This window comes from Acinonyx jubatus, chromosome E1, assembly GCF_027475565.1.
Source record: "Acinonyx jubatus isolate Ajub_Pintada_27869175 chromosome E1, VMU_Ajub_asm_v1.0, whole genome shotgun sequence".
Taxonomy (NCBI): domain Eukaryota; kingdom Metazoa; phylum Chordata; class Mammalia; order Carnivora; family Felidae; genus Acinonyx; species Acinonyx jubatus.
This window is the reverse complement of record NC_069397.1, coordinates 45,909,502-45,923,172: the sequence shown is the minus strand read 5'-3', so window position 1 is coordinate 45,923,172 and position 13,671 is coordinate 45,909,502. Positions and strand designations below refer to the sequence as shown.

Here is a 13,671-nt window from a genome sequence, read left to right as displayed (position 1 = left end):
GCCGAGCCCCGAGTCTTGCTCCGGCGCCGCCGAGCACCGCCCGCCTCGGCCGAGCAGCGCCGTCGGCTCCTGGGCCTCGCCGAGCCGAGGGAAAGGCGGAGGCGGCTGCGTGCGGGCGGCGGGGGCGCGGGAGGAGGCGGCGCGGCCGGCCGCGGCTGCCGCTTTGTTGTGCGGCCCGGGCCGAGGAAGGAGAAGTGGGAGGAGGGGGGAGCTCGGCGTCCCGCTCCCTCCGCGGCTCATGGCGACGACGCTCGGCACATCCGGGACCCTCCGGCCGTGGCGGCCGCGGCGCCGGCTGCTCGGGCCCCAGCCCCGGCCGCTGTGGTGACTCCGCCGCGCCTCGCCGTCGCCCCCGCCCCGCCCGCCGGCCCCGGGCCCCGCGCCGCGGCCGCAGCCCCGCCGCCGCCGCCGCCGCCGCCCCCGCCGCCGGGGACATGTCTAACCCTGGGGGCCGGAGGAACGGGCCCGTCAAGCTGCGCCTGACAGGTGAGGGGGGTGGCGGGAGCCGGGCCGGGGCGGCCGTGGGGTGGGCGAACCGGCGGGGGGTGCCTGTGGCCTTGGGAAGGGCCAGGGTCGTGATCAGTGGTGAGTTGGGGGTCGGGGACGTGGGAAGGCCTAGTTCAGGGGGAGTAATGGCAAAACCACTCGCCCTTGTGGGGAAATTCTTGAAAAAACCGACGGTGTCTCGGGGGTCTTTTGTTGAGGGAGGGCTGCTCCGGTTGGAATCGCAGGCGGAGTGGAGGTCGGAAAGCCTTGGCCGAGGAGCACGACTCTCTCCCGGGCCTCGGGGAGCAACCCCTGGGTTGCTGCCCAGGTGGGGTCGTCGGGGGGATGAGGAGCTCCTGTGGCGGGGCTTATTGAATCCGGTCGCTGACTGCGCGCCGTAAACACTCCTTAAAGATGGAGCGCTTAACGGGAGGGTGTGTGTGTGTGTGTGTGTGTTCCCTGCTTGTTAACTTGTTCGCCCACTTATGCCCGCGTGCAAAACCTTCATTCTCTGCCGCCAGCCACAGCAGCTGGTGCCACACACCTGAAACGCACGACTCTGGGAAGGGTGGAGACCGAGGTGGATGATTTTCCGGTGCGTCCGCCTGATCGGACGACTCCGGCTCATTGTACACTCTGTGTTTTGGAAGTGTTTGATTGTAGGGTAGCATGTTTTGGGTTGTTCCTTGTAGGCCGCAGAACTTGTGTCTCACTTCTGACTCCAGACCTTCTTTGAAAACACACTTTTTTTTTTTTTTTTTTGGTGGACATTTCTAAGTATGTGCTCATACAGACTTGCAAGCGAAGTTTTCTCCCTCCCCACCTCCTCCCCTTCCCTTTTCTAAATGGAAAAGAATGTCTGGAGGGGTTGCTAGGTAGGAGGCTTCTCTCTTACAAAGTGTTTATGATTCCAAGTGCATTAAATCTTTGACATTACAGGTACACTTTGCTTACACAGTGCCGTTTTTGGTATTCTTACATGGTCGTGTCCCCCCATTTTAAGGACAAAATTATTTTTGATCTGAAAAGTGGAATTGAAATCAGTGTAATTATCCTGGTTTTACCATTCACTAAATTATCCACGTCGATGTTCGAATGTGTGGTGAGAAAGATGGTTTCTCTTAAAGGTCTGAGTGTGTGTGTGTGTCTTTGTGTAAGAATAAACTGTAATTATGTTTGCCTACAGTGGACGTAGAGATTTATATGGACTAATTTTGTAATTGAATGCTTGTGTGTCACATCCCAGTCCACTGGCTGAACTTTACAGATAAAAACTTGCAGTGAACTTGGTTTTTGAGAATTTAGCCTGACTGTAAATTGGCTGCAACTTAAAAAATATATTACTTTTATGACAGTGTTACTTTTCCTAGGGAAAATTGCAAAGAATCATTAACTGAGTTGCTCTTTAAAAAAAATTTTTTTTTAATGTTTACATTTGAGAGACAGAGACGGAGGGTGGGCAGAGAGAGGGAGACACCGAATCCGAAGCAGGCTCCAGGCTCTGAGCTGTCAGTACAGACCCCGACGCGGGGCTCGAACTCACAAACGGTGAGATCATGACCTGAGCCGAAGTCAGACACTTAACCAACTGTGCCACCCAGGCGCCCCTTCAGTGAGTGGTTCTTAATGGAAAACCTGGATTGGGGATTCCCGCCCCCCTCCATTTCCCCCATTCAGTTTCCTTGTTTTCTTATGAAACCTTTATTAGGGATCTTTGTTGCTTTAGAGTTTATCTACAGCTGTTCCTCTGTAGACTCAGTGCTGTGTCAGTGATCATGGGAAGAACCTGTGATTCCAGGTTTGCAGAAAGCATCGGAAATAGGCTGTTGGCCATTTACTTCCTTGCAGGCTATATGCATAATGAGAAAATGAGGGAGAAAACAGGTATTTTAATTTTTTAAAATGAGTTTGAGGTTTTACTGTGACTCAATAGATCTTAAAGTGTTTATCTGTGGTTTCCTTACAGCCTATGCTACATTATAAGAATTCGTGAGTTCACTTAGAAAAGATGACACTTCTTTTTTGCGGGGGAGAGGACACATTGGACTAAATTTGTAGAGTGATTTTGTATTTTTAGATTTTTCTGAGGAATATTAAATACACTGTGTCCCCTTGATTGTAAAAACAGTTGGAGGTACTCTCAATTTTTTAAAACCATTGGGAATTTGTCTCTGTCATATTTCAAGAAAAAACTGTTCAAATAATAAAAACATTGCCCTCTCCTTTTTGGTTACATTTGGTGGATTCTCTTCTGTTTTGCCAGGAAAGTTAACTTCTATTTTTTTTTCATTTTAGTCCATTTACAAATTAGATGGTATAGATTTTAACAAATAGATTTCAAGAGCTGGATTCAATTAGCAGCTTTTTAGGACATAAACATTAAAGGGTTAGATGGAAAAGATTGTTTTGACTGACTGGATAAATGACAGAGCTGTGTTTGATGTGCGTCCAGGAATTGGTCTGGAGCTGGTGCCCAACTTTTCAGTCCATCTTGAGAAGCCAAATAAAATATTTAACCTAGGCCTCGTTTTGTTTAAAAAAAAAAAAAAGTTGATTCTTTGTTAAGACCTTAAGAAATGTTTGGCATACCTTTAGACTAAGTGTTTAATAGTTTGTTTAGATCCGGGTTCCCTAATAGAGGAAGATCACTAAAAAAAATAAAAAAGGCACATCCCAGAGTGGATTTTTATTTGGTTTATAATACACTTGGGCTGTAAGATGCTTTAAAATTATTGTTCTTTGCTTTAAGTCAGTACCACACCAGTATTTTAAATTTATAGAGTGCCTTTGATTCCAAGGTGCTTTATGAACTGTACTTACTCAATTATATCTTTAACATAGAGCTGTCTCTTTCCTGAAAGGTGTAAACAATTTTTGCCTGATGACGTGCATGCGCACGCACGCGTACACATTCTCTCTCTCTCTCTCTCTCTCTCACACACACACACACACACACACACTGAAGAAGAAGAAATATTTGAATCACGAGATCTCTGCCCATGACAGATATTATACTTTCCCCATGTATTAGTCCTTAGCCCACAATCACCTAGTGAACTGTTTGGTATTTTTGGTGCTAAGAAGGTAGGGTTAATTGAATCCCACATTTGAGATTCCTCAGGCCATTGGTGGTTAAAATCTGATTTGGTTCATCAAGTTACTTCAGTTCTTATGACACATTAACACTTAATCATTAAAATGGGCTGTATGGTAAAGCTACCAATTTCAACTATTTCTATAGAAAATTGGTTAGAAACTGTAAAATTTGTATACATGATACTTATGAATATCTGATACAGGCTTTTCTTACAATGCTTTGGATAGAAAATATTATTTGTATTTAGTTACTATAAAAAATTTGGGGCAATTTTTTAGTATCATTGATGTTTTTGAGAACCAAAGACTCAAAAAAGCAGTTTAGTATAATTTCTAATATTTAAGTGTCTTAGATATGGAGAAATAACTGACTGACTTCTCCAGAACATATATTGCAAACCTTTCTGTAATTTAAATGTTTTTATATGCAGTTCCTCATGTTATTAATTTATAAAACCCTTGGAAGTAATAAGGTTAACCCTGTGTGTGTGTAGCTTGAGGAAAATCAACATTAAAAGTCTCAGTTTAGATATGCTGGTATCTTAGTATTGTTTTATTGTATATTTTATTGATTCAAGGCCTTAAAAATTACAACTTGAATTGTGTCTCACAGGTTTCTAATTAAGGGTGCTTGTAATTTGAATGTCCCCATTTTATTTTCTTGGTTTCTAAGGTAGCTTAAGCTCCTGACTTTTCTCTTAAGTTACCACTTCTAGTCTAACACTCAGACATGCAGTTGAACCTGTGTAGATGCCTCATGTAGTTTGGTTTGCATTGGTGAGTAAAGGGTGTGTATGTGTTTTAATCATGGATTCTGCTTTTTTTCTGTTGGTGGAACTGTAACTATCATAATATATACTAGCATGTCTTTTATTTAGCTTATTTATCATTTAGCATGTAACTCAATTTTCAAGGTAAATGAAGGGCCACACTTTAGGCACACAAGATTTCTACTGTGGCCATTTTTGATGTCTTTTAAAGATTTTGAAGATTTTCAAAAGTTGTAATATGTCCTACTTTTTTCATGTAGACCATATTTAACAGAACTTAATGTATTATTTATGATTTGGTATCATTATGAATATAAATTATGGTATTATAATGTGTAGTATGAGGATATCATCATGGTGTATACAGAGAACTGTTTGACCCTGGCTACATGGCATATGTTGTTTAACCCCATTCTTACTACTTTTTCTCTTTTTGCTCTCGTTTTTTTGTTTACTGTTACTTTCTCTGTTCTAAGAAGGCTAGACCCTTGAAATACACTGTTGTAATCAGCATTGTGTGTTTCTGTATGACTGACATATATTAAATGCTTATTAAGTGCCAGACATTGTATCAAGTTTATATCTTTTATCACTTTTAATTCTCCAAGAGGTAGCTCCAAGAGGTAGGAAAAAACTTGGAGAGGTTAAGTACATGTCAGAATCCCAAGTTGTCTCTCTAGAGAGCCTGTTACAAACGTCTAAGATTTTGTGTGGAAAAATAAAATATACATTCCATTTACTTGGAATTACCCTTGCCCTTGAGATTCTGGCTCATCTTTTAAGGTTCAACTCAAAGCTTACCCTTATCCCTAGAACTTTCCTTGACCTGAATTGGCCTTTCCTCTGTGACTAAGAGGCTCTTCCTCTAGTGTCAGACCCAGCTCACTGAAGGGCATTTGTTGTTTCTATGCTGTCAGCTCTGGGAAGCCAGAGTCTTTGTTTCGGCTTGGATTAAGGGTTTTTGGCATTTTATTGAATGAACACTGGAGGCGTAGAAATATTTCTCTGTCGTTCTATATGTGTTCTTTTTTTTTTTTAAATTTTTTTTTTTAACGTTTATTTATTTTTGAGACAGAGAGAGGCAGAGCATGAACGGGGGAGGGTCAGAGAGAGAGGGAGACACAGAATCGGAAGCAGGCTCCAGGCTCTGGGCCATCATCAGCCCAGAGCCTGACGCGGGGCTTGAACTCACGGACCGTGAGATCGTGACCTGAGCTGAAGTCAGACGCTTAACCGACTGAGCCACCCAAGGCGCCCCCCTATATGTGTTCTTTGTGGCTAATGCACTAGGTATGAGTGGCAAGAGTTGAGGCTATAGACAGGGACCAACCCATTTAGGAACTTGTTATATTTTGCCAAGAAGTTTTTTTTTTTGTTTTTTTTTTTTTTAAGGAGGAAGGATTGTAAGCTTTCATATCTTTGATGTTTAGAAACATTATTCTTGGGTGGTGCTTGGGTGGCTCAGGTCATGATCTCATGGTTTGTGAGTTCGAGCCCTGCATTGGGCTCGTGCTGACAGTGCAGAGCCTGCTTGGGATGCTCTCTGTCCTTCTCTCTCTGCCCCTCCCCCACTTGCACTATCTCTCTCTATCTCAAAATAATAAACTTTAGAAACATCAATCTTGAGGCAATGGGATGATGGGCTGGGATGGGAACTCTGAAGACTGCTTTTGGGATAACCAGTTAAGAGGATGCTACAAAACTGGTTCTTATTTTTTTCTTGTTCTAATTTTTGTTTCTGATTTTTTTTTTAAATTTTTTTTTAACGTTTATTTATTTTTTTGAGACAGAGACAGACAGAGCATGAACGGGGGAGGGTCAGAGAGAGGGAGACACAGAATCTGAAACAGGCTCCAGGCTCTGAGCTGTCAGCACAGAGCCCGACGCGGGGCTCGAACTCACAGACCGCAAGATCATGACCTAAGCCGAAGTCGGCCGCTTAACCAACTGAGCCACCCAGGCGCCCCTGTTTCTAAATTTTTATTACAGATTATTGCCCTAAACATCTTGGTGTAGATAACTTTTTTTTTAAGGATTATTTTTCTAGGATATTTCCATAGAAAGAGTGCTTTGCGTTAAAGAGTGTGAGTCTTTTGTAAGTTCTTGATAAATTTTTCCTCATGCTGCTTCCTGTAAGAATTGTGCCTGTTTAGGGAAGCAATGAATAAATAAACATACATTTTTATAATACTGTTGCAAGCATTGGCTCTTGTTTTTAAAATTTTTTGCTAATTTCATGGAATACAGTATTTAAACATTAACTTGTGAAGTTGAATATTTTCCTGTTTATTATATTTATTTTTGTTGACTTGTTTGGCCTTGTCCTACTTGTCTGTTAGGGCCTTCGAGTGTTTCTTAACGATCTGCCTGAGAATTAAAAAGATGTTAATTTGTTGTTATATTTGCTACAAACATTTTCCCCAGTCTGTTATTTGACTTTTAATTCTGGCCATTTTTGGACATGCACAAATTTGTTGTTTTACTTAGTAGTCAAATCTGTTCAACTTTTCTTTTGTTTTTCTTATTCTATTATTTGGAAGGCCTTTTCCGTTAAGAAGTTTAGTAAGTATTTAAGTACATTTTATTTTAGTGTTTCTAAAAAATGGTTTAGGAAGATATTCCTTCCCCCCACCCCCGCCCCCAGTTTCTGTTTAGTCATCTCATCATTATTTATTAACTAATTCTTCCTCTTCACAGTGATGTGCTTTTTAGTTATGTTAAATTAGTTATAATAGAGTCAGGTTATCTCTTGTTCACTGCCATACTCTTTTCATTATTATAGCTTTATAATTTAGTTTAATACACTCATTGTGATGGAATTTTTTTTTTTTTTTTGCTATTTTTACTTATTTGCTCTTCCACCTGAATATTAAACTTGTCAGGTTTAAGAAGAAATTTCCTTGGTGTTGTAATTAGAATTGCCTTGCTTTGGAGGGAAAAAGAGGCATTTAAGTGTACTTAATTTCCTTCCTAGGAGGACGCTATTATTTTACGTTTATTTAAGGTTTTGTCTGTATTGCTCAGGACAGTTCAGGTATTTTCTATGTTTGAATGTAATTCCAGCTAATTTATATTTGTGACATTTTCATTGTATTTTCTAATTTTAGTTATTATATTTAGGAACACAGCAATAGGTATTTTGCTTGATTGGAGCAATTTTGTTGCAAGCTAATCCTGTTAGTATTTCACTGAATGCTAGTTATCTGGGTATGAGTACTTGGCATTTTTTACAGCAAAATCTTTACATTTAAAACATTTCTTTTGAACTTTTCCACTAATGTATAATTAATTGAACAAAAAGAGGAATTTTATGTTTGTTTTAGAATAGCTTCTGAAGGCTTGAACTACTTTTTTTAAAGTAGGTTCCAGGCTGGGTGCAGGGCTGGAACTCACAACTCTGAGACCAAGACTTCAGTTGATAGCAAAAGTTGGATGTTTAACCGACTGAGCCACCCAGGCAGTCCTGGCCTACTTTTTTAAAAACCACATTTGATACACTAAGAAGTATTGATGTGTATCTTAAGTTTAACAGTTTGATTTCTTACTAAAAATTGACAGCAGACATAAAACTCAAGTTTTAAAATAAATCTTGGGGCTCCTGGTTGGCTCATTTGGACTCAACTCAAGGGTTGGTTGGTTGGTTGGACTCTTGATTTGGCTCAGGACGTGATCTCCCAGTTGGTGGGATTGAGCCCCCAGTCAGGCTCAGTACTGACAGTGTGAAGCCTGCTTGGGATTCTCTCTCCCTTTCTCTCTGCCCCTCCCTTGCTTGCACTCTCTCTTTCTCAAAATAAATAAACATTAAAACAAGACAAAAAATAAGTCTTGATGATAATGAATCTAATAGTACCTAAAATGTTAGGTAGGATTTAACTACATAGATTGCACAAAGGTTATTTTTCCCAGAAAGTTTCCTTATGCCCCTTCACAGCCAGTCTCCTCCTATCCCCAGTCCTTGACAACAACCACTTTACTTTCAGTCACTAGGGTTTTGCCTTTTCTAGAATTTTATGTCAGTGGAATCCTACAGTGTGTAGTCTTCTGGCCCAGACCACTTTCACTTACCATGGTGCTTTTGAGATCCATCCATCTTGTGTATCAGTTGTTTGTTTCTTCTTATTCCTGAGGAATGTTGCATTGTGCACGTATGGCTGATTTTGTTTGTCCATTCACAAATATCCACAGATATTTGTTCTTTCCAGTTTTTGGCCATTACAAATAAAGCTGCTGTGACCATTCTCTTTGCGTGAACATGTTTTAATTTCTCTCCAGTAAATGATTAGGGTCATTGGGTCATATGGTAAATATGTGTTTAACTTTTAAAAAAATCTGCTAAAGTGATTTTCAAAGTTGTGCCATTTCCAGCAGCAATGCGTTAGAGTTCCAGTCGCTCCCAATCCTAGCTAACACTTGAACACGTACTATTGTCATCTTTGGTTTTAGCCATTCTAATTGATGTGTAGAGAGATTTCACTGTAGCTATAATTTTAATTCCCTTATTGACCTGCAGGGTCCAGCATCTTTTCATGGACTTACTTGCCATCTGTTTATCTTTGGTGAATATCTCTTCAGATATTTTGCTCATAATTAAAAATTTTTTTTCATTAAGTTGTGAGATTTCTTTTTGTATTCTGGATACAAGTCCTTTATCAGATATGTGTTTTGTGAATATTTTCTTCTAATTTGGGGCTTTCCCCCAATAGTGTTTCAAAAAGCAGAAGTTTTGAATTTTGATTGAGCCCAGTTCATCAAGTTCTCATTTATGATTCATGCTTTTTATGTCCTAAGAAATTAAAAAAAATTTTTTTAATGTTTATTTTTGAGAGAGAGACAGAGACACAGAGCATGAGTGGCAGAGGGGCAGAGAGAGAGGGAGACACAGAATCCGAAGCAGGCTCCAGGCTCTGAGCCGTCAGCACAGGGCCTGACGCAGATCTCGAACCCATGAACTGCCAGATCATGACCTGAGCTGAAATCAAAGAGTCGGACGCTTAACTGACTGAGCCACCCAGGCACCTCATAAGAAATCTTTTCTTAATCCACAGTCCTAAAAGTTTTCTCCTATGTTTTCTTTATTATAATTTTAGCTTTTACATTTACCTCTGTGGCTTTTCTAAAGTTAATTTTTTAATATGATGTGAAAGGTAATGGTCAAGGTTTTTTTTCCCCCATATGGGTATCTGATTTTCCTGGTGGCACTATATGTTCACATACCTTTGTTTCTTCCATTGCGTTGTCCTGGCACCTTGGCTGAAAATCAGTTGACGATATATATGTAGATCTATTTCTGGACTCTGTTCTGTTTCTTTTAGCTGTAATTCTTTTGTTTTTTGTTTTTGTTTTTAATTTGAGAGGGGGAGGTGAGGGAGGGGAAGAGGGAAAGAGAGAATTCCAAGCAGGCTCCACGCTCAGCACAGAGCCCAGTGTGGGGCTTGATCCCACAACCCTGGGATGATGATCTGAGTCGAAATCAAGAGTGCAGCGCTCAACCGACTGAGCCACCCAAGCGTCCCACTTTTTGCTGTAATTTTATCCTTTCTAAGTTTATCATTTATGAGCCACACTTTCTTGATAACTATAGCTTTAAAATAAGTCTTCTGGTTTCAAACAATGATTAAAAAGTTTTTCATAGACATTTTGATAACAGGTTAATAAGCATAATTGAGTCCTTAATTTAGAATTTTATGATGCTTTGGAGCCATTATGTCATTTACTCAACCAACAAGTATTTATCAATTTCTTGACATTTGTAGGCATTGATTATTTTTATTACATAGTACCATGAATGGAGATGTAAGAAATCAGAATAAACTTAGATTAGGGTCTGTATTTTTCTCCTGAAAATTTCTGTTATGGACCTTTAAAAAATTTATTATTTTAGAGCTTGAGTGGCAAAGAGGAACAGAGGGAGAGAGAGAATCTTAAGCAGGCTCCATGTTCAGTGCAGAGCTTGACACAGGGCTCAATCCCATGACCCTGGCATCATGACCTCAGCCGAAATCAAGAGTTGGATGTTCAACTGACTGAGCCACCAAGGTGCCCCTAATTTATAACTGTTTTATTTCTTACTGATTGAAGTGAATTGCAACAAGTGTGAATTAACAAGGGATGCCTATTTATGAGTTGTCAGCCCCTTCAGATCATTTTTGGGGAAAAGTGGGATAAAAAGAATAAACATAAAGAATGGAGCAATAGAAAGGAAATGACATATTGTTACAAGTGTGTTGGGTTCTGGGTATTTTTCGGGTCGCATTGTATTATGAGCAAGTATTTTCTGCAAGACCAAGAAAGTTAATTTTATTAAAATCTAAGCCGACTTTTTTGTTTGACCATAATACATTCTTAGGAACTGTCACAAAACAGACATCCATAATGTAGATCTTATTTACTCTGTAAGATACACTTAGTAATTTTTGGGAGGCAGTTGGAATGTTATAGAAAGACTATGGAACTTGCAGGCAGAAAATTTAGGTTTAGATCCTAGTTAGGCCACTGATAAGCTTTATGCCTTTTATCACCTACTTTCTTGGTGCCTGTGCTTTTAGTTTTAAGGGCATGCTTAAAATGATAATATTACTTATTTTAAGATTCTCCTGGATGAGAAGTATGTGAAAAATACTGTTCAAGTTGTAAAGTATTAATGAATTTTGTCATTTTTGACCAAAGACTTTTAAAAATAAGTTAATCATCGGGTTCCTGGGTGGCTCAGTTGATTGGGTGTCCGACTTCGGCTTAGGTCATGATCTCACGGTTCCTGAGTTTGGGCCCCGCTGTTGTGCTCTGTGCTGATAGCTCAGAGTCTGGAGCCTGCTTCGGATTCTGTGTCTCCCTGTCACTCTGACCCTCCTCTGCTCATGCTCTGTTTCCCTCTCTCTTAAAAAGTAGATAAACATTAAAGTTAAAAATAAAAATGAATTAGTCATAACCAATTATACGCTGTTATCTGTAGGAGCAAGTACAACATTAATAAGGATTAATATAGGTTTCTATTCAATTGATATCATGTCTTATGGGCACAGATGTCTTGTATACCTTGGGGGTGCCCAGTATATCAAAGAAGTCATGTAGTTAGATTAGCCACTGTGTTATAACTTTTATCATTAACTCATATTGTGAACATTTAGGCAATTAACTGTGTTCTCTTCCCTCCCCTGTACCTATGGTGAAAAGTAGAAGAGCTTTGGAGAATAGTTTAAATAGTTCAGGGTTTTTGGAGGTGGCGGAACTGTGTGGATCCAAATCCAGCCTTTAATGACTTAATACATTTCCCTGTAGTTTGCTGGTACTTTCAAGAATGGCTTGTAGTTTCACCTCTTGTCAGTAGGTGGGGATATTTCGGCACAGGTAGATGTCAGGCTGAGTTAAGACCTATAAAACTGAAACCTAAAGTCCAAATGAATGTACTTGAAATAAATGGAGATGGAGAATTAGAATCTATCATAAGTGACACTGGCATATTTTAGGATAAACTTTATTTTATTTTTTAAAGTATTCTGAGAGAGAGCATGCACACAAAGGGGGTGGGAGGATGGGGCAGAGAGAAGAGAGAGAGAATCCCACGCTCCATGCTGTCAGTCAAGCTGTACTGGGGGCTCGATGTCACTAACCCTGAGATTGTCACCTGAGTGGAAATCAAGAGTTGGACACTTAACTGACTGAGCCACCCAGGTACCCCTAGGGTAAACTTTCTTATATAAACTGTATGCTACATGTGTTGTAGGAACAGATACAAAAATTCTTTTTGTTATATTAGAATTGCAAACAGTAGTTAATTCGGTTTTCATTTTTTGTGTGTGATCTTATGTCATCAGGCTTTAAATAAAACTATTTCCCTAGTGAACAAAGAAAACTTATTGATTGGTCCGATTATTCAGAGTCATATGAATTTAATACTATAAGGTTAAATTTTTTAAAAATTGAATTTTGGGAATTTTGTAAAGGAAGAAGTATGAGATTTTTTTTTTTAAAATTTAAGAAAAGTAAAATGGCATTTAATACATGTGATACATTCAAAATACCATGCCTAAAGTAGTACTTGATACATAGTATATCTTTAGTAAATATATGTGAATTAACGAATGATTGAGGAAATTGAAAAAAGCTTACATGGTCTGTAGGACCTCATTTGAAACAAATAATAGGATCTCTCTTTGTGATGTCATTGAATTAACTGACATTTATACCTTAGTAATTTTGACAAAAGTTACGAAGGACAAGAGGACTGAAGTATTCCTGCAAGTTAATATTTGACTTCATGAATAGAACTCTTTCATCATACTCTGCAAAATTTACTTTTTTTTTTTTTTTTTTTTTAAGATTTTAGGTAATCTCTACACCCAGTGTGGGGGTGGAACTTAATAACCCCGAGATCAGGAGTCACATGCTCTGCCAACTGAGCCAGCCAGGCGCCCCAAAATTTACTTCTTAACAAATATCAGTCTGATATTCACTGCAAAGAGATCTGTTTTTGTAGCATCACCTAAGAAAATTCATGTATATAACACGTCTGTCAATGTTAGGGAGATGATATTTTTTCAGAGCTCTATAGTTTTAAAGTGTTCTCATTTATGATCTAAGTACTATTCACATCCCAACTTTATAAGTATTCTGAAACAATGAAAGTGAAATGAGAACCTTTATCTGACGAAATTTTTTATTTTGAAAATTTTTTCTTAAATCTCATGAATAGTAATAGATTTTTGAGGAAACAATTGGTACAACTATTCCAGTTCTGTATAAATGAAGTTAGTTGAACCAAAAGTCCTTTGGAATGAAATATAAATCCTTTTAGAGGTGCCTGGCTGGCTCAGGCAGTGGAGCATGTGACTCTTGATCGTTAGGGTCATGAGTTTGAGCCCCAGATTGGGTGTAGAGCTTACTTAAAAAAGAAAGAAAAAAAGAAATACATTTTAGTTTTGTTACTTTCTATATTTTAGTTTTCTATTTTCTAGTTTTGAATTTTTCTTTTTTTATTTGAGGTAGATAAAAAAGCTTAGGTAGGAAACTAACCTTTTTAGTACTTTAAAATGGGATTGGTGATGATATTTCAAATTTTTTTCTGATTTCCAGTTTGGTTAACTCTTAAGTGTGTTTTCTCTAACTAGAAAGAGGATGTGGAATGTTGACAAAAATATTTACATATTCATTCAGGGAACATCTGTTGAGAGTTTTACATGTACCTAACATTGAGGTGTAGGTACTGGGATTTCAAGAAGAGATTTGGACCTTGATCTTGCTCTTGGGGAACTTGCATTATAAACAGAGACAAGCCTTGATGGATGAAGTAACCAGTTAGTGCTAGAGTTAGTGGTACACACAG

The 13,671-nt window shown here is 39.2% G+C and overlaps 1 protein-coding gene across 2 annotated transcripts in view; it reads left to right on the top strand.

Annotated features, from left to right (window-relative positions):
* Window positions 1-353: 353 nt before the first annotated feature.
* The window catches only part of SMURF2 (SMAD specific E3 ubiquitin protein ligase 2), a 113,945-nt gene continuing 100,627 nt past the window's right edge, over window positions 354-13,671 (top strand). For both annotated transcript variants that reach the window (XM_027047906.2, XM_027047904.2), the window contains exon 1: window positions 354-486. In XM_027047906.2, coding sequence (XP_026903707.1) covers window positions 435-486 — 52 coding nt within the window. In that variant the 5' untranslated portion in view covers window positions 354-434. The remainder of the gene's footprint in view (window positions 487-13,671) is intronic.